The sequence below is a fragment of the Schistocerca nitens genome, chromosome 9 (assembly GCF_023898315.1).
Source record: "Schistocerca nitens isolate TAMUIC-IGC-003100 chromosome 9, iqSchNite1.1, whole genome shotgun sequence".
Lineage (NCBI taxonomy): Eukaryota > Metazoa > Arthropoda > Insecta > Orthoptera > Acrididae > Schistocerca > Schistocerca nitens.
The window spans coordinates 437,304,905-437,330,303 of NC_064622.1; the positions used below are offsets into that span (position 1 = coordinate 437,304,905).

Sequence of the window (25,399 nt, forward strand, 5' to 3'; positions counted from 1 at the left end):
GTATTCATTTCACGAACTCGAAAAAATCTATGTAAGAGTTTCTAAACTCAACAAGATGACTAGACATAGTAAAGCAGTTTCTTTTTCTCTAGACATCCTCGTTCGCTGGTTATATTAATTACCTTGGTAGTACCCTAATGTATTAGCCTCGAGAGCAAAAATTTTGGATGATCAGATTCCTGAATTACAGATACTGTTTCTTTCATCAATTACGAAATATCACAGCAATAAAATGTTTTTATTTAACTCATGGTAAAAGCAGTACAGATTTTGAGAGATTATGGACATAAATATTGGAAGTAAATCTTCGCACTGTGACGTTTAGACAGCCTTGTAAAATCTCTTGGCAACGACGTCACCAATGGTCAGCGTCTGGAAAAAAAAATAAGATTTTAACATCTAGTAATAATGCCTTCAAAGAAATTATTAAAGTAAGTAAAGTAATGTAAATTAGTGAGTTATTAGAATACGTTTCAGGACGTAGGTAAGTTTAAAGATTTATTCGAAAACAGGGCAAAATTAATTGCGCCAGAAATGCGTATGTCTCATGATTTTTCTTCTTTTTTTTTAATTTTATCTACAGGAAAATCATAAATGACATGGATGTGGCTCAGTGTGATTGGTATTAGAAAGGGAATTGATCGAGGTCTTTTTGAACGTAATATTCTAGTACTCAACTATTATGAAATGTAAAAAATACAGAGAACCTATATCATAGTCTTCAGACCGGCAATGAAGCAGTTTTTTGCGAGCATAGTTTGTTGTTTCGCTTGACAAGGCCCCCGTAGACAATCAAACAATTTGTTTAGCTCCACGTGTTTGTCAAATTACTTGGAAGTGTGCTGCCTTATTTGAAGTGTTTGTCAAATATCGACGGTGTTTGACGGCCGATTTCACAAGTTGGCAGCTTACGCAACAACAATAGCCAGTCGCTTCACGGACTATTATCAGTGACTTTGAGATATCTGGCGACTGAAACAGATTTCGAAGATTTACAATTTGTATCGCGCATTGCACCTCGTACATTGTCAATAGTGTCAAAAATACTTCGTGCACGATACGCACGGCGTGACAGCTACGTCAAAATTGAGATTAAATCTGTCAAACGTAGCTGGTACGTCTACGCCTTAGGCTGATAAACAACGAATTCTATGAACAAATCATCATTTTCAAGGGCCTTCACACTCCAAGAAAGGCCTTGATGATTCGTTCGCTGAACACTTTCATTTACACATGTGGCTCAATGTACTGTGTAATTTAAAGTGTGATTACAAGATACACATGCCTTACGTTACGCAATTTTTCTGCTAGTGTTCTGTAGATCATGTCCAAATCTGAGAAGACATGCATGAAAAAATAAATTCAGGAAAGCTTGTAAATAGTGGCATTTAAGAAATATTGAAATTGAAGAAATTCAGATTAAATCAGTGTATATTATGACTGCTTTGGAATTTTTCTGTGTGTTTCGTGAAACGACCAGGGTGCTTTACTTGGATTAAATAATGAGTTTCCGCATGCAGTGACGCCGGTGGGCTGAGGATGACGCGGCGGCCGGCCGGTGCCGTTGGGCCTTCATGGTCTGTTCGGACGGAGTTTTTTTTCCCGGAACCTGTATCAATTACGTTGTTTTAAGGTGCAGCGTCTCGACAGGACATGTATCAAGCGCTCTACAACCTAGTACAAGCAAGCTGTGAGTCGGAAGTGTAACAAATTTTGTTGGCAGTTACGTCAAGGGATTTTTAAATGCTTCAACTAAAGCGTTCACAGGCATCTTTATGGACTATATGGTACTAGTGATTAAGTTGCTGACTTTCGTATCGGGAACTTCAGTTCAGTTACCTGCTATGCAGGAGAGATGGCGACTCTTGCCTCGCCTTGCGTGACTCGTTACGATGACAGCGCCAGACTGTTCAATGACTGATGCTCAAGAATACGAAACTCAAGCTGTTTAAGAAAAGACCAGGCAATTGCTTATCTTACCAGTAGCATTAAAATAGTTGCCCACGGCAGCATGTCGCAGTAAATGCGGGTACATGCTACCCAGTATAGTGCTGGTATTTCTAAAAGTAGGTTTCACTTCATATCGGTGTTGTTATCTTCGTGTCATCAATGAGCAGATGTGATGAAACAGTAACAGCGGCAAGTATACAACCGTTCCTCACAAGAAAACGATAAAAGAGAGTTGTTTCGGGCTGGGCTGATAAAAAAAAATTCCCTCGGCCTATGGCGGAATCGGGAAGATTCTTTTCGTGGATTATAGGGGGCGTTGAAACACCTGGTGTGGCTGGAAAAGCCCGAAATATTCAAACGGTCGAATAGTCAAACAAAATGCGAGGGCTATTCGGAAAGTAAGTTCCGATAGGTCGCGAAATGGAAACCATTGTGAAAACAAAAAAAAGTTTTATTTCCAATCGTTAGCTACACCTTCCAGCTACCCCTATACATAGTCGCCGCTCCGACTTAGATATTTGTCGTAGCGTTGTACAAACTTCCCAAGACCCTCGTCATTGAAGGCAGCCGCCTGTGCTTTCCTCCAATTCTCTACGCACGTCTACAGCTCGCTATCTGTGCCAAAACGTTGTCTTCATAGACAGCGGTTCATGTGGGCAGAGATGAAACTCAATGCGAACCAACTACGTGCTGTGTTGTAGTTGATCAAACATTTCCCATCGAAAACGCTGCATGAGCATCTTCGTTGCCCCTGCAGAGTGCGGCCGAGAATTGTCACGAAGAAGGGAACGCACGGCAGTTACGTTATGTGCGCTGCGCTACTTCAGGCAAAACCTCTCAAAAGACACCTATACTTGGCGGGAGACACTATTTTCTAGGCTTCCTTACGTGCTCACTGTGAGCTCAGAACTGAAAAAAGTGAAGTGCCGCGATGGACAGGTATATTAGCGACACTATCCAACACAGCTGTGCAAAACTTTTCGGATTTTGACGGTGGTTTCGATTTCGCGACCGATTGGAAGTTACTTTCCGAACAGCCCTCGTAATTACATTCTCAGAAAACTCGTTTCGGGACGGACCACTGCAATTTATTAATTTATCGTTTTTGTATTCCTTTCCAGGTAGTACTGATGGAGAAGAAAGATGAGACAAGTGCAGCTGATTATGGTTCAAATGTCTCCGAGCACTATGGGACTAACAGCTGAGCTCATCAGTCCCCTAGAACTTACGAGGGCAGTTCAATAAGTAATGCAACACATTTTTTTTCTCGGCCAATACCGAGCGAGGTGGCGCAGTGGTTGGCACACTGGACTCGCATTCGGGAGGACGACGGTTCAATCCCGTCTCCGGCCATCCTGATTTCGGTTTTCCGTGATTTCCCTAAATCGCTTCAGGCAAATGCCGGGATGGTTCCTTTGAAAGGGCACGGCCGATTTCCTTCCCCATCCTTCCCTCACCCGAGCTTGCGCTCCGTCTCTAATGACCTCGTTGTCGACGGGACGTTAAACACTAATCTCCTCCTCCTCCTCCTTCTCGGCCAATTTTGGTTGAAAAAACCGGAATTTTCTTGTGGAATATTTTCAAACATTCCCGCTTCGTCTCGTATAGTTTCATTGACTTCCGACAGGTGGCAGCGCTGTACGGAGCTGTTAAAATGGCGTCTGTAACGGATGTGCGTTGCAAACAATGGGCAGTGTTCGAGTTTCTTTTGGCGGAAAACCAGGGCATCTCAGATATTCATAGGCGCTTGCAGAATGTCTATGGTGATCTGGCAGTGGACAAAAGCACGGTGAGTCGTTGGGCAAAGCGTGTGTCATCATCGCCGCAAGGTCAAGCAAGACTGTCTGATCTCCCGCGTGCGGGCCGGCCGTGCACAGCTGTGACTCCTGCAATGGCGGAGCGTGCGAACACACTCGTTCGAGATGATCGACGGATCTCCATCAAACAACTCAGTGCTCAACTTGACATCTCTGTTGGTAGTGCTGTCACAATTGTTCACCAGTTGGGATATTCAAAGGTTTGTTCCCGCTGGGTCCCTCGTTGTCTAACCGAACACCATAAAGAGCAAAGGAGAACCATCTGTGCGGAATTGCTTGCTCGTCATGTGGCTGAGGGTGACAATTTCTTGTCCAAGATTGTTACAGGCGATGAAACATGGGTTCATCACTTCGAACCTGAAATAAAACGGCAATCAATGGAGTGGCGCCACACCCACTCCCCTACCAAGAAAAAGTTTAAAGCCATACCCGCAGCCGGTAAAGTCATGGTTACAGTCTTCTGGGACGCTGAAGGGGTTATTCTGTTCGATGTCCTTCCCCATGGTCAAACGATCAACTCTGAAGTGTATTGTGCTACTCTTCAGAAATTGAAGAAACGACTTCAGCGTGTTCGTAGGCACAAAAATCTGAACGAACTTCTCCTTCTTCATGACAACGCAAGATCTCACACAAGTCTTCACACCCGAGAGGAGCTCACAAAACTTCAGTGGACTGTTCTTCGTCATGCACCCTACAGCCCCGATCTCGCACCGTCGGATTTCCATATGTTTGGCCCAATGAAGGACGCAATCCGTGGGAGGCACTACGCGGATGATGAAGAAGTTATTGATGCAGTATGACGTTGGCTCTGACATCGACCAGTGGAATGGTACCGTGCAGGCATACAGGCCCTCATTTCAAGGTGGCGTAAGGCCGTAGCATTGAATGGAGATTACGTTGAAAAATAGTGTTGTGTAGCTAAAAGATTGGGGAATAACCTGGTGTATTTCAATGCTGAATAAAACAACACCTGTTTCAGAAAAAAAAGTGTTGCATTACTTATTGAACTGCCCTCGTAGAACTACTTAAACCTAGCTAACCTAAGGACATCACACACATCCATGCCCGAGGCAGGATTCGAGCCTACGACCGTAGCGGTCGCGCGGTTCCAGCCTGACGCGCCTAGCACCGCTCGGCCACACCGGCCGGCAGCTGATTATGACATGGTTTCGTTTAGAAAATGCGAATGTGTCGCGGAAGAGAGGGCCGTAGTGGCCGAGCGGTTCTAGGCGCTACAGTCTGGAACCGCGCGACCGCTACGGTCGCAGGTTCGAATCCTGCCTCGGGCATGGGTGTGTGTGTGTGATGCCTTTAGGTTAGTTAGGTTTAAGTAGTTCTAAGTTCTAGGGGACTGATGACCTCAGAAGTTAAGCCCCGTGGTGCTCAGAGCCATTTGAACCATTTTTTGCGGAAGTTAAATTGCATCAACGATGTCTGATCTTACATGAGAGGCATTTTTTGGATTACTATTAAAATTCCGTGAGTGTATGTTCGTAGAAAAATCAGTTAACATACTCTTCTTGCTACATATAGACTGTCTGAGGACAAAGGAGAAGCACCCATAGGGTACGGTCGGAATTCAGTGTAGCTTCATACGCCTACAGATCATCGGCAGTTATTTAAATGATTCGATCTTAAATTTTCCTTGACAAGTGAACCGCCACCAGTGTACTTAAGTGTTCCTCATATTTAGTGTTGTTTCCACGACTGGTAGGGTGTATAATGGGTGTAAACAGCGTTACGTTGAGTGACGGTCTCCATTTGGCTGCCTGATCGAATTGTGAAACATACAGATTTGTGGGAGACAATGACTCGATGTTGAACTGCATGGGAACGTGAGGGAAGACATAGTGGGTGTCGGGGTTCTAGTCGACCACATTTTACCACCACAAGGGACGATCCTGTATTGTGCCTCAACCACTTCGTAACACCTTCAAGTCTGTGCCTGCCATCCGAGAACAAGTAAAGGACTCCCTGCAACACTGTTTCGTCCCACACCGTCGTTCGCAGACTGGCAGCAGTCGGACTAGGGAATTACCGTTGGCATCACAGCACAAACTGCTGCGTTTGGATTCGTACCGTGACCGAGGAATCTCGGACTGCTCATAAATGGCATCGCATCGTATTCAGCCATGAATTGCGGTTCTCCACTATCCCGAATGACCAACGTAGATTATTATGGCTGCGATCTAGACATAGGTCCTTTTCTTTCAGTTTTTTGGGGAGTTACTCCTGGTGTCGTGAAGAGGGGAGCCGTCCTCTATGACACCATGTCATGACTGGCACTTATTGAGGGAAGCGTGACTGCATAACGGTACGTCACAGCCATTCTACATCCTCAGTTGTTACCTCCCATGCTGTAGTATTACGGTGCCATTTTCCGGTAGGACAATTCTCGTACACATATTAAGCAGGCGTCTATAAACTGTGTGCATGATGTTGAGCTGTGTCCTCAATAGATCATCTCGAATGCCAACTCAGTGCCGGCCGGAGTGGCCGTGCGGTTCTAGGCGCTACAGTCTGGAACCGAGCGACCGCTACGGTCGCAGGTTCGAATCCTGCCTCGGGCATGGATGTGTGTGATATCCTTAGGTTAGTTAGGTTTAATTAGTTCTAAGTTCTAGGCGACTGATGACCTTAGAAGTTAAGTCGCATAGTGCTCAGAGCCATTTGAACCATTTTTTGCCAACTCAGTCCCAATGCCAGTATCCAAGGTCATAACAGTTGTAGAGCAGCTTGCCTCAGGAAAGGCTACAACGACTTCATGACGCCATTCCCAACCGAATGAGTGCATGCATTCAGTTCAGAGAGGGTATAACGCCATACCGACAAGTGGGCTCATACTCCCAAATTCTTTCTAAATTTGACTCCATTTTTTAATCACCGAAATAATATCATGTGACGAGTCAATCCGTGAATTTTCATAATTACCTCCTCCCCTTCTGGGCGCTTCACGATTTTTGTCAGTTAGTGTACATGTACTGTGTTTGCTTAAGGAGTAATCCTCTTCCCAAAACTTATTTATTTCAAAGGAAACGTGGGCAAAAAAAGCGAGCTTTAACCTCAAGATGACGTTCCCTGAAAATGTAGGGAGAAGATGACGTGAATATCCCGTTTATGCGATGCGACAGCGACTTCTCTTCTTCTAGGTGTGCCATAAGGGAAGTCTTCTCCACAAGCCACTCTACAGCGCCTGGCAGAGGGTACATTGTACCAATATTATGGACTTTCTCTGCTATTCCAGCCGCTTACTGAGCGAGGGAAAAATGATTGTACGCCTCCGTATGCATCCTAATAGCTCTCATCATGTTCGCATGATCGTTACGCGAGACATGCGCTGTTGGCAGCATAGTGGTCGCATAGTAATCTTCGTACTGGTTCTCTCAAAATTTACTCAACTGGGTTTCGCGAAAATTACCTCATATTTCTTTCAAGGATTCCCATTTTTGTCTCCCTAGGATTTCTGTTACAATTTGGTATCGACCACACGACCTGTCCTGTATCTGAAGTGCGATGTCTGCTGAGGTGTCTACTTCATAAGGACTCCAAACACTGGAACAGTATTCCAGAGTAAGTCACAGATGCCACGACTGAAGAGGAACTCTTGAGAGAAATGTCGTTATCTGTGACGTTGCTCCAACAACGGCAGATGTTGTTCGAACTGGTATGACAGAACGTTGTGCGACGGTGTCACGCCTGCATAGCTTCTGAGTGTCGCTCTGAGCTTGTGTTGTAAAGGTACGCCTTATGCAAGTTGCGTGGGCGAATGAAATTACTACACACATGTGTTTACTTGGATTTTTGTCTGCGTCAGCACGACAACGGTAAATTTGATACTCTTATTTTATTACATTCGACTCAGTAGTTTACCGACCACAGCTCCCTATCTCGAAGTGATACATTTCCCTGTCTGCTGCATCGTTGCAAGCTTGTTTCAACATTACACTGAACATGAAATGAGGATCCATTTAGAAGTGACGTCATACTGTACATACCGGTATCCTGCGCTACATTGTGCCTATACCCCAGAATTGCATACGGTTACCAACACAGCTGCTCCAAACGTTACCAAAATTCGTCCAAGTGAAATAACGCAACCGAGGCTGTATTAATCACGCGATTCATCAGCACATTTGTAAGAAGTGCCTCTAAAAGTAGGACACATCGGACGAAGACGTACTGGCTGGTAGACAACTCCCTGAGAGGGTACAAGATAAACAGCATTTTCCCCCTAATATTTACAGAAGGATTATCTCGTACAAACACATAATGTTGACAGACGTCTTGAGCAGAACACTGCCGGATGCTGTCGTAATAAACAGCATTTTATCTCGTGCACAGAGTGTTACATAACGCAACGGCAGTGAGTAATTGTTCAATGTAAACAGAAAGTTACGTTGAGTGATTTTCCTAAGAATTACCGTGTGATGCAAAGCATGGAGCGGACGTTTCTTAACCTCTTTTTGTGTTCTTTGCAACCAGGAATCACCTTTGTCCATTTTGACTTAACAATACAAATTCCATTTATTAATAATAATTTCCTCTCGACCTGCAGCGCTGGATCAACTAAAATGGTAACCTTCTTCCCCCTTACTTCAATGCCTAGGAGGAGCTTAATGAAGCGTAATTATTTCACTTCTTACTCCGCAGATCAAGGAGGTACGCTACTCGGTAATGACCGAAAGTTCAGATTCACTAGCTTTGCAGCTCTGAAGATAATGCAGATAATTGTTGGGATGGAGGCCAGTTTCCGCTACAAATTACGGTAATTACAAGATGAACAATGGGACACTGGACACATACACAGCCAAACCGGTCGTCATTAATTTTAACGTAATTAGACTCAGGGAATAAGCTAATACGCTCAGTGGCGTCCATAAAAGACAGCATAAAAGGTTGAACTTCATTGGCAGAGTTTGAAAAAGACATTATCATATATATATATGAATCAGTAAACGTAGAACAATACTAATGGAATGTAGTCGAGTGAAACTAAATTATGCTAAAGGAATTAGATTAGAGAACGAGATACTAAATGTAGTAGGTGAGATTTGCTATTTGGCCAGAAAAATAGCTGACACTCTCATAACTAAAGAGGATATAAAATATAGGCTGCAAAAAGCAAGAACTTTCGTACTGATAGCATGCCTGGCAAGCAAACCCAACACTTTTCCCGCATTGTATTACTTGATACGCTAAACGATATCTACGGAGACGATCGTTATACATCGTGTAAACAAGTGAATCACCTATGAACAATTGGGTAAAATTTCTTTACCCCGTAAACTTCTCAGAGAACCTAATTTTGAAATTAAGACTATAGCATGATCCGCTTTTTGCTCCGTATAGACGTTTTGTGGAAGGATAATCTCAAAAGAACCATCTATGGACTTTTTTTAAATGGTTGCGGCCACAGATTTTTTCGGATGTTATAATATTGTACAACGAACGGGACATAAACCTATACAAATATATGTCGCTTTTCAGTGGTTATGATTATAGTTGCGGTTATATTGGCTGTCCTTCTGCCACTTCGATGAAATTTATTTGTATTGTACAGTCGTTTCACGACGTGCTGTTGTTAGCATGAGACAAATGTTATTTCTAAGTTCAAGCATTGATTGGTGAGTTTGCCCTGGTCTGCTTTGAAGCACTTCTAGATTTAAAATCTTTTACACGTTGGTTAATTAAAGACGGTTTCAATAAGGATCTAATAGGAAATCGCATGTGGTCTATGTTCGCTAATATCCAGAATCGTTTTCTGGGAACTTGGGTAAAATTAGTAGGACCAGCCGAGAGTTTAAATAGCGTTCCACTCCAAAACGAGATTGCCGCCTTATTCACTCACTTCTGTTTCGTAGTCATTAAGGTGAAGTACATCTTTTTGTTTTTTTCAAAATTCCGATGTGGTTCAATTGCATGCTATGGTAGTTTCCACTGTATTGTTAGTAGGAAACAGTTACTTCCTTTTAAGAGAAAATATCAGTGGATGACCTTAGAAAGAAACCTAGAATTAATATTCCGTCTACGGCGAGGTAATTTCAGACTGTGTACGAGTTTGTTTTGGATAACGCTGGTTTGGCAATCGGTCGTAAACTCTCCAAGAAACAATCTGGACATCATCCAGAACTGAGCTATGGGGTTTAGCAATGCAGGATGTTCACCTGACCGCCGCTCCTGTTTCGTAACCGCTGAATCAACTCTCTCATTGTCTTTATCCATTGCTTTTGGATTGCCTGTTTTACTCTCAGAAGACATCCGCTGCGATGCTTCCGCACAGTGCATACGCATGTAATTCAGGTAAGTAATATTAGACGATGTGTCTAACACCAAAACATGCCAATTGTATTTCTCGCACTGAAAATAATTGATGCTCCTGTTGCGAATTAAAAGAAAATAGTTTTCTTCTATGATCTAGAAGCAAACGAAGCGATTATAGTCAGAGCTGCACGAAAAGTTATATTCACGTCTGGGCAGCCCGCATCGGATTTCCCGTGCTTTTCTTAAACCCCATTAGCAAAAAGTGGGGACGGACCAAAGATTCCGTAACAAGTTGGGAGAAACACGTTTGCTTAAAATTAATTAAAGAATATGAGGGGTTGTTCTAAATGTTTAATTATGACCTTGGAAAAACAATGCAAGTAAATAATTTTTTTCGTATTTGCAGGTACACGTATGCAGTCCTGGTACACATCTTAAACTCTGCGCCACAGTTCCGCAGCACGCCGAAAGGGGAGCGAAACGGAACATCGCAGCTAACTGGAATATCGTGCCGTAATAAGTTTCCTGCATTAAGAGGGGAACAATTGAGCAACAGTTCAGCTGGTGGAAATGTACGGCAACAATGTACCATCGTACGATGACAAGGGTCATGGGGTAGCGGTATGCATGTATACAGATGGCGGTAGTATCGCGTATGCAACATATAAAAGGGCAGTAAGTTGGCGGAGCTGTCATTTCCACTCAGGTGATTCAGACGTGATTGTAGCCGCACGATGGGAATTGAACACTAAATGGTAGTTGGAGCTAGACGCATGGAATATTCCGTTTTCGCAAATAGGGAGTTCAATAGTCCGAAATCCATAGTGTCAAGATTGCGCCGAGAATACCAAATGTCAGATATTACCTCTGACCAGTGACAACTCAGAGGCAGATGACCTCCTCTTAACGTCCGGTAGCAGTGGCGTTTGTGTGGAGTTGTCAGTGCTAACAGACAAGCAACACTGCGTCACCTAGCCGGCCGGGGTGGCCCTGCGTTTGTAGGCACTACAGTCTGGAACTGCGCGGCCGCTACGGTCGCACGTTCTAATCCTGCCTCGGGCGTGGATGTGTGTGATGTCCTTAGGTTAGTTAGTTTAAAGTAGTTCTAGGGGACTGATGACCTCAGAAGTTGTCCCATAGTGCTCAGAGCCATCTTTGAACTGCGTCACCTAACCACAGAAATCAACGTGGGACTGTATCCGCTAGGAGAGAGCGGCGAGATTTGGCGTTAATGGGCTATGGCAGCAGACGACGGACGCGAGTGCCTTTGCTAACGGCACGACATCGCCTGCAGCGCCTCTCCTGGGTTCGTAACCACATCGGTTGGACGCTAAACGAATCGTAAACCATGGCCTGGTCAGATGAGTCCAAATTTCAGTTGGGTAAGAGCTGTTGGTAGAGTATGGCGCAGATCCCACGAGACCATCGACCCAAGTGGTCGACAAGGCACAGTGCTATCTGATGGTGGCTCCATAATGGTGAGGGATGTGTTTACATGGAATGGACTGGGTCCTCCGGTCTATCTGAATCAATAATTCACTGGTTTGAAGAACGTTCTGGACGATTCTAGCAGATGGTTGGCCGTCCAGATCGCTCGACATGAATCCCACCAAACATTTATGGGACACAATAGAGTGGTCAAGTCGTGCACAAAATCCTGCACAGTCAACACTTTCGCAATTATAGACGGCTATGGAGGCAGTACGGTTCAATATTTTGCACAGGATGTCCAAAGACTTGTTGTTTTCATGCTACATCGAGTTGCTGCAGTAATCAGGGCAAAAGGGGGTCTGACACGACGTTAGGTTTCCCATGACTTCTGCATGCAACATAAGATATAGCAATGCCTTAACAATTGTCACAAGTAAAAATTGCAATCTACGTAGGAACTTCATAGACAATATTTCATAAATATGAACAAGCACTATGCCCTCTAGATTACTTTCTTTCTTAGTATTGATCTGCAAGAATTAGTTATTATTTAACGAGTAATCTATATAAATAGAAGTCTCTTATTACACCGTGAAATCGAATCTGTGCATCATGAACTACAGCACGTCAGTTAACGATTTTTGCAGCCTCCTCATTGGAAAGCGCCCTGATAGAGCGTCTCTCGTTTCAATAAAAACATGCCGCTATTCGATTTTCACAACAACTTCGTAGGAAAGAAGTCTGCTGCCACATCTTTGGAACGGCGTCCATCCTCACAATGGGAAAAGGAAGCGAGGAAGGAAGAGATTCCATATACTGGATGACATGATGGACGGTACAACATACAACAGCCTTAAGAAGGAAGCGATGGAACGCAGAAAATGGAGAGGCAAAGGACCTGCTAATATAGCAGATAACTGATCATGATGAGTTTACCTATCGATTCTACAACAATTTCAATGGAAAGAAGCCTGCTGCCACATCTTTGGGACGGCGTATAACCTCACCATGGCAACCAGTGGTTCCAAATGGTTCACTAACAGGCCTAGAGAGGGCAACCCATGTACTGTCAAAACGAAGTTCTTTTATCCTACTTGTTTAAATATTTTTAACGCTTCTCAACTGACAATAGCTGTTGAACAAGCTAAGTTTTATGTGTGTTTATTTTTCTTTTTTGTCGATGTTCTTACAGCTAAGAAATTTTACGTTGTTATTCGACCCATAACCCACTGTTTAGTGATGTCATCATTCTGTCAGAAATGCGCGGAGCTTCCAGTATGCATAGTAAGACATGGACTGGTTTCGCCAGCAGTGATTTACCACGAGAAGGAGGTTCTTGCCCATTGGAAATTCATCGTTTCATAACTTTCTAGCTTTATATATTTTATAATTTTTTTGCTGTATGTAGCACTCTGCTTAAATTTTGTTTGACCACAGTTGTAGTCGAAACCAGTCACCGGAATAAATAATTTGTGATCAAGACTGTTTTTGATAGTAAATATTTGATACAGTTGTTAGGCGGCGCAGTCACTTCAGGTGTGGTCAAGCAAGTTTGAACGGCGAAGAATGAAGTGGTCGGTCGCCTTCCCGTGAACAACCGGAAATCGCAAGGGAAGTGGAGGGATTATGGCACTCGAAGACCGGCCTGGCACAATTTAGGCGATAGTGTAAAAAACGTAAAACTCACTCTGGGATTATTTGTTAACACCTTTTACGACATTTTGAATACATCATGTATCCGCCCACTGGCTTTTGCGACTGCTCACATCCATTCAAAACGACCGCCAAACCGAGGTAGCAGCGGGAATGCTGCAGCCGTGCCAGGCCGATTCAAACGTCTTCTTTAGCCGCCTAACCACCACGGACGAGTGGTGGGTGTACCACTACGCTCCGGCACAAAGGAACCAAGCAAGCAATGGTAACGTTAGACTTACTACTGGCGAAAAAGGTAACGACCTAACCATCATCTGGCAAGGTGGCGCTGTGCGTTTTTTGGGTTCAAATGGTTCAAATGGCTCTGAGCACTATGGGACTTAACATCTTTGGTCATCAGTCCCCTAGAACTTAGAACTACTTAAACCTAACTAACCTAAGGACATCACACACATCCATGCCCGAGGCAGGATTCGAACCTGCGACCGTAGCAGTCGCGCGGTTCCGGACTGCGCGCCTAGAACCGCGAGACCACCGCGGCCGGCGGTTTTTTGGGCTACCGTGATGTGCTGCTAGTATATTTTGCACGTAAGGGCCAAACCGTTGCAGGAGCATAGTATCGCAACCTCCTGACAACGTTATGGGAGGTTGTCAATGGAGAACGTAGTGGAAAGGTGTGTATTTGCTCCACGAGAGTGCTCCAGTCACTTTGCACAGGACACAAACACACATGCTGCCTCTCTGGGCAATCAAATTTTGCCTCGACCCTGATATTCTCCTCACACAGTACTTAGAGGCTTCTTCCTCTTTCCTTTGATGAACGAACCATTGTGGGGGCAGGCATTTCCTGTATGACGCTGAACTGACTGTAGAGGTCGAATGTTTCTTTAACAGCCTGCAAGGAAGGTTTCTGTCTAGTGACCCATCGTTGGACAAATGTGTCGCATTGAAGGTAGAATATGTACAGAAGTGCTAACACCAGCAACAAGTTTAGTAGTGACACTTTGATGTTTCTAAAGGTGATCAAAATTGTAGAAGACCAATGAAATACAAAAATGTTTCATTCATGAATTGTACTTTATATTGCTATCCCACAGTATGTAAACGCTTGTTTTATAGTTTCGTGTTACGTAATTGTTGTCATCCTTCTCTTGCAGAGAAACCGACCAATGAGGCCAAATCTTATTTCATAATTCTGTAAATGTTGACTGTGTAGCTTTCCATATAGTATGGCATACATCTGTTAATGCATGTAATATATTGTGTCATCGTCACGTCACAAAAGTTTCCACGTTCTATCTGATGGCTTAGGCACCTACCCGTGACACTTAACGGCGTGGTTTGCCTCCTTTATATAGAATTTGTGTAAACTTTGCCGTTATGATTGCTTGGTGTATATTACTTTGATGGTTACATTCCTTCTGATAATTTCCATATTAAACAAATGTCTGGCCTTGATACATTAACTAATGAGCTCACCCAGTGCAGACTGCCATCTGGTGGTACCTCTCGGCGCTAGCTTCCGTTGTACTCCAAATCCAGTGGTCAGTTACTCTATGGCAGCCCGTATGGCATTCCACCACGAAGAGGCAAGATGTGGCTTGTATCTCGTTCATGCCACTCGTACTCAAAGTTGTACATACATCATGGTAGTACCCCTGTTATATCATTGTATTGCATCGAATTCCTTACGGTATATTTTTATTTAATGTTTGTTTATTAGATGTTTTCAATATTATGTTTTGACTCCGGACTGTATACGTCCACATTGGACGAATTTTATGAGGGAAATTACACTCCTGGAAATTGAAATAAGAACACCGTGAATTCATTGTCCCAGGAAGGGGAAACTTTATTGACACATTCCTGGTGTCAGATACATCACATGATCACACTGACAGAACCACAGGCACATAGACACAGGCAACAGAGCATGCACAATGTCGGCACTAGTACAGTGTATATCCACCTTTCGCAGCAATGCAGGCTGCTATTCTCCCATGGAGACGATCGTAGAGATGCTGGATGTAGTCCTGTGGAACGGCTTGCCATGCCATTTCCACCTGGCGCCTCAGTTGGACCAGCGTTCGTGCTGGACGTGCAGACCGCGTGAGACGACGCTTCATCCAGTCCCAAACATGCTCAACGGGGGACAGATCCGGAGATCTTGCTGGCCAGGGTAGTTGACTTACACCTTCTAGAGCACGTTGGGTGGCACGGGATACATGCGGACGTGCATTGTCCTGTTGGAACAGCAAGTTCCCTTGCCGGTCTAGGAATGGTAGAACGATGGGTTCGATGACGGTTTGGATGTACCGTGCACTATTCAGTGTCCCCTCGACGATCACCAGTGGTGTACGGCCAGTGTAGGAGATCGCTCCCCACACCATGATGCCCGGTGTTGGCCCTGTGTGCCTCGGTCGTATGCAGTCCTGATTGTGGCGCTCACCTGCACGGCGCCAAACACGCATACGACCATCATTGGCACCAAGGCAGAAGCGACTCTCATCGCTGAAGACGACACGTCTCCATTCGTCCCTCCATTCACGCCTGTCGCGACACCACTGGAGGCGGGCTGCACGATGTTGGGGCGTGAGCGGAAGACGGCCTAACGGTGTGCGGGACCGTAGCCCAGCTTCATGGAGACGGTTGCGAATGGTCCTCGCCGATACCCCAGGAGCAACAGTGTCCCTAATTTGCTAGGAAGTGGCGGTGCGGTCCCCTACGGCACTGCGTAGGATCCTACGGTCTTGGCGTGCATCCGTGCGTCGCTGCGGTCCGGTCCCAGGTCGACGGGCACGTGCACCTTCCGCCGACCACTGGCGACAACATCGATGTACTGTGGAGACCTCACGCCCCACGTGTTGAGCAATTCGGCGGTACGTCCACCCGGCCTCCCGCATGCCCACTATACGCCCTCGCTCAAAGTCCGTCAACTGCACATACGGTTCACGTCCACGCTGTCGCGGCATGCTACCAGTGTTAAAGACTGCGATGGAGCTCCGTATGCCACGGCAAACTGGCTGACACTGACGGCGGCGGTGCACAAATGCTGCGCAGCTAGCGCCATTCGACGGCCAACACCGCGGTTCCCGGTGTGTCCGCTGTGCCGTGCGTGTGATCATTGTTTGTACAGCCCTCTCGCAGTGTCCGGAGCAAGTATGGTGGGTCTGACACACCGGTGTCAATATGTTCTTTTTTCCATTTCCAGGAGTGTATTTTGCAGCATATTGCATGTTTCTAATGTGACAGAGTGGTTCAAGCCAAGGGAGCCCGTACCAGAGAGCAAGGGCGGACATAACTCCTGTCAACACCCCCTCCCACTAGGTGTCAGAGAAAGGAAAAAAATATAGAGTAGTTACGTGTTTTTCTTTCAGTAAAATGACTCAAAAGTCGATATTACGAAGGTTTTTAACAGAGTTGGAACTGAAACTTTTTGTGCCTACTTACAAGTCGCCATTCGTCTTCCAAAATATTAAAAATACTTCATATCCTCATTTTGAGCCTCCCCCCCCCCCCCTTCTCCCACACACTAGAAACTATCGTATGGGCGCCCTTTTTTTTTAAGCTTTGTGTGATGTAACTGCCGCCACCCAGTCTTATGGGGCATATTTTCTTTTCATAGAGCTGAAGATGGCAAAACGTGTTACCGAAACTAGTAATAATTTAATTTTGGTAACATAGCGATCTTGGGAAATAAACTGATTTTCACGAGAACATCTTGAAAACAGCTGAATATTGATGTTCTTCATCTCTACTTCGAATATACGGTTATGGAAGACACACTTGTAAGTGTGTGAGTGGCCTTACCGCGATCATCTGGGTGTCGCTGAACTTCCTCTCGGTGGTGACGGTGCGGCCGTCTCCGAGCTTCTGCACCTGCACCAGAACGTCGTCGCCCTTCAAGGTGAACGTCGTCTGCGCTTTGCGGCCGTCCAGCGTCGTCTCTTCGAACTCTGTGTTCAGCTTGAATGGGATCTCCATCTTCCTCGAGCCGATGTCGAGGATGATCTTGTACTTGTCGCCGTCCACGGTCAGCGTCGTCTTGGTCGTCTGCTTGAGGGCTGCCTCCCGGTGGCCGGCGTCACTCACGCCTGCACATAAAAAAAGAAAGTTGTCACTAGCAAGTGTCGAACATGGAGAAACCTTAGGTTTCGTATAGGAGTATGCGATACACAGTGTATTACCCAATAAACTGTATCTAGTATTATGTTACCACACAATTACGATTCAGCTTAATCCTTTCACATTCATTATTCATTATTTAAAACTATCTGGAATAACTGCAGATCGTCTGATTATCAAAGTTAGATACACCATTTCACTATCGAGACTGTAAACCTGGACAACTTGAAACGTCAGGCATACGCATTCCCATCCAGTTACAAAAATAATTTCAAATCCTGAAATGTAATAGCTCAGTTATGTAACGCAGTTTTTGAATAAAATACTGGAAAATTATGGAACAGAAAGTTCTAGAAAATCACTGTGTGCAACTGAGACCAATTATTGAAATTGCAAACAAACCTGTAGTTAAGTAACTTTAACATGATTTACAAGGTAGTTGATTGTGTCAGGTAGTGTAACATCAGAGTTTAAACGTGCATAAAGTAATCAAAATATTTAAGTGATTCAGAAGAAATTTGTGTATTAAAACAGTAATTGCTTAACGTTCAAAGTTTACGGTATTTTGCATAAAAAATTCCTGTCAAAAACAACCAGTACGAAATAATTGCTTCATTATTGTAAAATTTAGTGGTACACTTTAATTATTGTCAAAAATTATTCTTTTATTACAGATTTGAAAAGGTAGTACTATTATGTTTTTATGAAAGGGCTGGTGCAAGGCCAAGTGAGTCAGCTCTTGTTAGTTAGACTCAGTATGCAGTTAGTTATAGTTATTTATCAAAGCAGTATGCAATATGCAAGCCTGAAACAGAGACAGGTACAAATTTCTATGAAGATGTCTTTAAAAATTTGTGCAATAAAGAATTTCGTGACCTAAAAATCAGTGTTTCATCGATAGCTTCGGAATACGATTTTGATTTCTTGCAAACCCTAGACGTGGAACCAGTTCCGTAAGTAACTTTTCACTAGTAATTCAGTATATTCCTCTTGTCGTAATATTAAGTGTTTAATAAGTTAACTTCAGAAAAACTCGAACATTTCTGCCGTTACGTATGTGATTGTAGGAAGAAGGGAATATTTTAGAATCCATACTGCGTTTTAGTCCATGGCTTTGCTTGGCTTCATCGTATTAGTTGACCGTAATACTATTACAGCTGGGAGTGAGAGCACGTCGGTCGGCTTATCGTGAGGTCACGCTGAATTGCTTGATAATATATGCACAACTATGCTAAATGCATTCATAGTGCGATTTGTTTTTCTTAGTCACACCTGTACTTGTTTACTCTAAAGTTACCGCATTTTCCCGATAAAGGCCGCGGAAGGGCAAGAGAAATATTACAGTGGTCGGGTAGTATTGTGCTGATGTTTTCACCCCTTAAGACCTGCTTACACCCACACCCTTGATAAAATTGTTTTAGTACATGTAAATCAACAAGGATTCCGCAAGCAACGTGCGTATGGAAAATAGTTCACTCTTTTCACCCACGAGACGTAGAAGGTGTTAAACACCAGCGCCCAGGGTGATGTCGTTTCCTTGATTTCTGGAAGTCATTCGGTACAGTTCTGGGCTGTCACATAATGAACAAAATACGTTGGTATGGAATATCACACTAACTTTTTGATTGGGCTAAAGAGTTTTTTGCAAATAGAACACTACACCTCATTCTTAACATAGGGAAATTTTGAGATGTAAAAGTGACTTCGGGCACACACCAAGCGAATGTTATATAGGACCATTATTGTTCAATACATATATATATATATATATATATATATATATATATATAACTGATCTGTTAGATGACGTCGGAAGCACCACGAGACTGTTAGTGGGTGATGCTCTTCTATTTATGGGACTTAACTGCTAAGGTCATCAGTCCCTAAGCTTACACACTATTTAACCTAAATTATCCTAAGGACAAACATACACATCCATGCCCGAGGGAGGACTCGAACCTCTGCCGGGAGTAGCCGCACAGGAGAAGCTAGCTTAAGGAGAAATGGCTCTGAGCACTATAGGACTTAACATCTCAGGTAATCAGTCCCCTAGAACTTAGAACTACTTAAACCTAACTAACCTAAAGACGTCAGACACATCCATGCCCGAGGCAGGATTCGAACCTGCGACCGTAGCGGTCACGCGGTTCCAGACTGAAGCGCCTAGAACCGCTCGGCCACACCAGCCGGCAGCTTAAGGAGATATGGAAGTAAACTTGTCTATCGCTTTGTCTATTTACAACTAAAGTGTGTACAAGTTTACGCGTACGGTGCTGTTTATTTACATGTACACTCTTTGTCTCCTGCAAGGAAACAAGCAGGACGTGCCTGATTACTAACAAGACATGATGCAGGTTTTGTTTACTTTACTTGCCCACAAGGTAGCCCTGTTGGATCGAATTTAGATTGTGCCATGACAGAACGTGCTATGTATCAACGAAAGACCCATTCACTGCTCAAAGCTATTCAGAGACGTACAATACAATACGATAGAGCGGTATAGGTACAGTTTCGCAGAACTCACCGACATGCACCTTGAGCATGGGGAAGTACGTTGCTATACTCTCCCTGCTGAAGAACTGTACAGGAGACGATTTCCTAATAGGCACCGTACGTCACGGCGAGTGTTTATTTCTCTCGATCGACGAATGTCAGAATTGTAGCTGCCTGTGATGTGACTCGAAACACATCAGGGATATTTGTCAGGATGCGTCATAATCTTGTTCGACAATGTCATGCTTGCACTGAGGTTGACGGCCGTCAGTTTCAGTTCATTGTGTCAGTGATTGTATAAACAAAAAAGTACACAGTAATGTGATTTTATTCCTATTATCTCCTTGAGCTGGCTTCTCCATTCCCAAGTTCTCTACCTCAAATGGTTCAGTGGATCATCTTCTATGTCCTGTTAAATTCTGTATGCAGAAGTCGGAACGTTACTAAACTGTAGCAAGATCCAGGATCGACACATGGTGCAGGGATTGGCAGTTGACCCTTAGCATAAACGGATGCGACTTATTCCAGTCAAACAGGGGAAACACAAGCTATTGTATGATTATACTGCTGTAGAATAATTATTGGAAGCAGTAAAATCCGCTAAATATCTGAGACTATGAACACGGGGCAATTTAAAGTGGAGTGGTCGCATGACACTAATCGTAGGAAAGACAGAGGCCAGACATTCATTTTCAGAGTCCACTGGAAGCTTAACGAACCATCGTTGCGCCGATACTTGAATATTGCTCGTCAGTCTTAACGCTCACCACACACGATGGTCAGGTGAAACACAGAAGAGCCAGAGGAGAGAAGCGCGTTTCGTCACTGGTTCCTTTAGTAACCGTGACACGGAAATGCTTAGCCAGTTCCAAAGGCGGACGCCTCAAAAGAGGTGTTGTGTAACACAGTTCTCTTTATTGTAAATATTTTCAGAGCGTACGTTTCTAGAAGTGTCAACCGATCTATTACTTCCTCCTACTTAATCTTATATCTCGCTAAAAGGCCAAGAAGGTAAGATTACAGAGATTGGAGCTCTTGTGGAAGCTTACCGACAATCAACCTTCCCGCGCACCATTCTGCGAGGTACGCATCTACGTATACACGACTACTCCGCAGTTCACACATAGGTGCCGGACAGAGGCTTCATAGAACCACTATCACACTATTTCTCCACCGTTGCACTCTCTAATACCAAGTGCGAAAAACCGACATCTAAATCTTTGGGTGCGAGCTCTGATTCCTCTTATTTTATTACAATGGTCATTTCTCCCTATGTAGACAGGAGTCAGCAAAATATTTTCGCATTTGGAGGAGAAAGTTGGTGGCTGAAATTTAACGAAAAGTTCTCGTGCAACAAGAAACAACAGTTTCAGTGATTTCCACATCAAATGGCGATAATACAAAACGAGCTGCACTTATTTGAACTTGTTCGATGTCCGACATCAATATCGTCTCGCAAGAATTGCAGCACAATACCGCGCAGCAACAGACAAGTGCAGTGCGAGCAGCCTATATCGTAGATCTGTTGCATCTTCTGAGCTTTGTACCGGTAAAGCACAGTCTTTGGTTTGCTTTTCCCACAATAGTCCCTTTGTGATCGTTCCACTTTAGGTTGTTCGTTATTTTAATACCTAGCTATTTAGTTGACCCGACAACCTTTTATTTGTTTGATTTATCGTGTAAGCGAGATTTCACTGATTCAGATGCGTATTGCCGGCCGCTGGTGCCCGAGCGGTTCTGGCGCTACAGTCTGGAACCGCGCGACCGCTACGGTCGCAGGTTCGAATCCTGCCTCGGGCATGGATGTGTGTGTTGTCCTTAGGTTAGTTAGGTTTAAGTAGTTCTAAGTTCTAGGGGACTTATGACCTCAGCAGTTGAGTCCCATAGTGCTCAGAGCCATTTGAACCTTTTCAGATGCGTATTCATGTGGAGCACTCCACACTTACTGTTGTTTACAGTCAACAGCCGCTTTTCGCACCATGCAGATATCCTGTCAACATATTTTTTCAATTGGTTTTAATTACTGATGATTTTACTAGAGGGTACAAGAGAATGGAAAAACTGATAGAAGTCGACCTTGGGGAAGATCTGTTTGGATTCCGTAGAAATATTGGAACACGTGAGGCAATACTGACCCTACGACTTATCTTAGAAGCTAGATTAAGGAAAGACAAACCCACGTATCTAACATTTGTAGACTTAGAGAAAGCTTTTGACAATATTGCCTGGAATACTCTCTTTCAAATTCTGAAGGTGGCAGGGGTAAAATACAGGGAGCGAAAGGCTATTTACAATTTGTACAGAAACTAGATGGCATGAAAGGGAAGCAGTGGTTGGGAAGGGAGTGAGACAGGGTTGTAGCCTCTCCCCGATGTTATTCAATCTGTATATTCAGCAAGCAGTGAAGGAAACAAAAGAAAAATTCGGAGTAGGTATTAAAATCCATGGAGAAGAAATAAAAAATTTGAGGTTCGCCGATGACATTGTAATTCTGTCAGAGACAGCAAAGGACTTGGAAGAGCAGTTGAACAGAATGGATAGTGTCTTGAAAGGAGGATATAAGATGAACATCAACAAAAGCAAAACGAGGATAACGGAATGTAGTCGAATTAAGTCGGGTGATGCTGAGGGAATTAGATTAGGAAATGAGACGCTTAAAGTAGTAAAGGAGTTTTGCTATTTGGGAAGCAAAATAACTGATGATGGTCGAAGTAGAGAGGATATAAAATGTAGACTGGCAATGGCGAGGAAAGCGTTTCTGAAGAAGAGAAATTTGTTAACATCGAGTATAGATTTAAGTGTCAGGAAGACATTTCTGAAAGTATTTGTATGGGGCGTAGCCATGTATGGAAGTGAAACATTGACGATAACTAGTTTGGACAAGAAGAGAATAGAAGCTTTAGAAATGTGGTGCTACAGGAGAATGCTGAAGATTAGATGGGTAGATCATATAACTAATGAGGAGGTATTGAATAGGATTGGGGAGAAGAGAAATTTGTGGCACAACTTGACTAGAAGAAGGGATCGGTTGGTAGGACATGTTCTGAGGCATCAAGGGATCACCAATTTAGTATTGGAGGGAAGCGTGGAGGGTAAAAATCGTAGAGGGAGACCAAGAGATGAATATACTAAACAGATTCAGAAGGATGTAGGCTGCAGTAGGTTCTGGGAGATGAAGATGCTTGCACAGGATAGAGTAGCATGGAGTGCTGCATCAAACCAGTCTCAGGACTGAAGACCACAACAACAACAAAAGAGAATATCATCTATAAACAATCTAAGGGGGCTGCTCTGATTGTCTCCCAAGTCGTTTACACAAATTAGAAACAGTAGAGGCCCTATAACACTTGCTTGCGGAACGCCAGGTACTCCAATAACCCAAAACATTACGACAAATGCCCGCTGCGGCGCTGGATGCCGCCTGGTGGCCCTGAGAGCGCGTGAGTCGGTATCAAAAGCATGTAAGCGGAGCAGACACGGACGGGAGATCAACCTAGAGAAGATTATTATTACATAGCGCCTGCGAACGACTATCTCGAAACCGGCGAAGCAGGATCGGGAGCCATGACCCCGTACTCAAATCATCGATCCGTTATTTACAGGAATTACATGACCTGTGCGTAGACATTTAATGCCACATACCTCCACAAACATACCAACAAACTGGTAAATCCCTGATAAGCATAAACTGTGATGTATTTCGTTCCAAAGACGGACAAAGAAGCCATTAACCAGCCTGATGCCCTTCTTATTATGCTATTCATTTGATCTGTTGCTTTAATTTCTTACAGAAACTAAAACTCTTCCTAAAACGGATCGCTGTTGTAGGCCTCCTATGACAACATCCTGGGAAATAGGAGTCAGCTGACGACTTCATAGTCTAGTTCTTCTGTAGGCTAGCCTCAAAGCAGTTATTGACGAATTAAGCACGTTACTTCCTGCACATACCATGCAATCATTTCTAAACGAAGGTATTCCTGTTCTCATATGTTAGGTTACACATAATTAAGGTGCATATCTCCGAAATTCCATTTCATTCGGCGAAACATGTTGTGGCAGTACTAAAGAAGGTCGTCAGAAGCTAAATGGGGCTGTTCGCGGGATGATGCCGAGGTATACAAAGAAGTGGCAACGCTATAAAATCGTTGGATAATACAGGAAGACCGGCAGAGGTTCGACGATTGGTGCAGGGACTGGAGCTCAACTAAAACAAATGTAACATGTTGCGCATTTTAGATGGAAACTCCTGTTGTTGTTCGAATACCTCATTGCCGAACAATCATGAAAACTGTAACATGCGTCACATATCAGACACTTTGTGCACGGAGCTATTTACCATGGAAAGACCAGATAAAACAGTTGGTAGAAGGCAGATGCAGTTTGAAATTCATCTGCTGATTCTCAAGAAGTAGAGGTCCAACAACGAAGAAGGTGACTTACAAAAGACATTACTTCGATCTACATGTGGTTATTGCTCCTCAGTTGGCTATCCACAGCCTGAGGAAGTGACAGAGGAGATAGGGAAGATCGAAAGAAGAGCAAAGGGCTTCGTCACAGGTTCATTTAGTAGGTGCGAAAGCATCATCGCGATGCCCATTCAGCTTCATAGTCAAAAGCTTAAAGAGGGATGTGGTGTTGTTTAGTAGTGAAATTTCGAGAACGTTCGTTCCTAGAAGAGGCGCGAAAGGACAGTGAAGGCAAACCTATAGAGAATCGACCTCATACGGAGACAGAAACAGTACGTTTTCCCACGCATCATCGGGACTGCATCAGGAAAAGGGAGAAGTACTAGCAGTACACACACCATAATGTGATCTTTGTGATTCACGGTAGATGCGGAAGCAGAATTTCTGATGAGAATAAACTAGTATTGTGTAAAATACGTCCCTGCGAGATAAGGTTAAAAGAGTACGAAATAGACAAGGATGTGAGCGAGGAATATTAGTAGTAACTGAAAGCTCCTGAGAAACGTGTTATGGATTGCAGTAACGAATAATTCAGCAATAAAATGATAGTAAAATTGAAGTGAGGGACAAAAACTCCAATTATCGAGCTGTGTGTGTGGGTGTGGATGGAGCGACACTAAGATCTTATCGAAATCATGCTAGTCAATACTGAGCACAAAAAAATAAATTTTCAGTTTTTTTTTAAATCTCTTTTATGATCTTCAGGTCGATTCAACTATTTAGTGCATTTCTTGTGTGAGTACTAACCGTAAGCGATGAGGTAATTGTCCATGTTCTCCATTTTGTCGATCTGATAGGTCTTTCCTGCGTATTTCTTCACCATGGTGGCGGCTAAAAGTCTTCGGGAATGAGACGGCGAGAGCAGCTTGTTCAAACGTAGCTGAACTAGAGCATTAACGGCCGTCTTTATATATTTCCCCTGTGTGAAGAAAACCCGCCTCGTACAGTGTGATTATCTGTAAGCAGATATCACAATCTCTGCCTCATATCTGGCAACGAGGTCAATTTACAGTGAACTGACAGCTCATTATTCGCTATATTTCCGTTTTTAGATAATAAAATCATTTGCTTCTTCAGCATTAAACGAAGTTGTATAACAAAAACGAATGGTTTCTTAAAGTTCAAGTGGAGGCAATACATTTCCGTACTTTTCGCAAGAGTGAGATACAAAAATTCGAATGATGATGGCATTTTCTCGAGTGA

The 25,399-nt window shown here is 43.8% G+C and overlaps 1 protein-coding gene across 1 annotated transcript; it reads right to left on the reverse strand.

Moving 5' to 3' along the window:
- Positions 1-219: 219 nt before the first annotated feature.
- Positions 220-25,095, reverse strand: LOC126203634 (fatty acid-binding protein, muscle-like). The gene is made up of 3 exons (XM_049938007.1): positions 24,944-25,095; positions 16,923-17,206; positions 220-372 (listed from the first exon to the last, which is right to left on the reverse strand). The coding sequence occupies exons 1-3, from the start codon at positions 25,017-25,019 to the stop codon at positions 322-324; spliced, it is 411 nt and encodes a 136-aa protein (XP_049793964.1). The 5' UTR covers positions 25,020-25,095; the 3' UTR covers positions 220-321.
- Positions 25,096-25,399: the final 304 nt, after the last annotated feature.

Bases quoted from the DNA above. Each gene is read 5' to 3' on its own strand.
- LOC126203634 (XM_049938007.1), bottom strand. From the start codon at position 25,019: ATGGTGAAGAAATACGCAGGAAAGACCTATCAGATCGACAAAATGGAG. The intron at 17,207-24,943 runs GTTAGTACTCAC...TTTTATGTGCAG, and splicing joins CAATTACCTCATCGCTTACG to GCGTGAGTGACGCCGGCCAC. The intron at 373-16,922 runs GTAAGGCCACTC...TTTTTTTTCCAG, and splicing joins GCGACACCCAGATGATCGCG to ACGCTGACCATTGGTGACGT.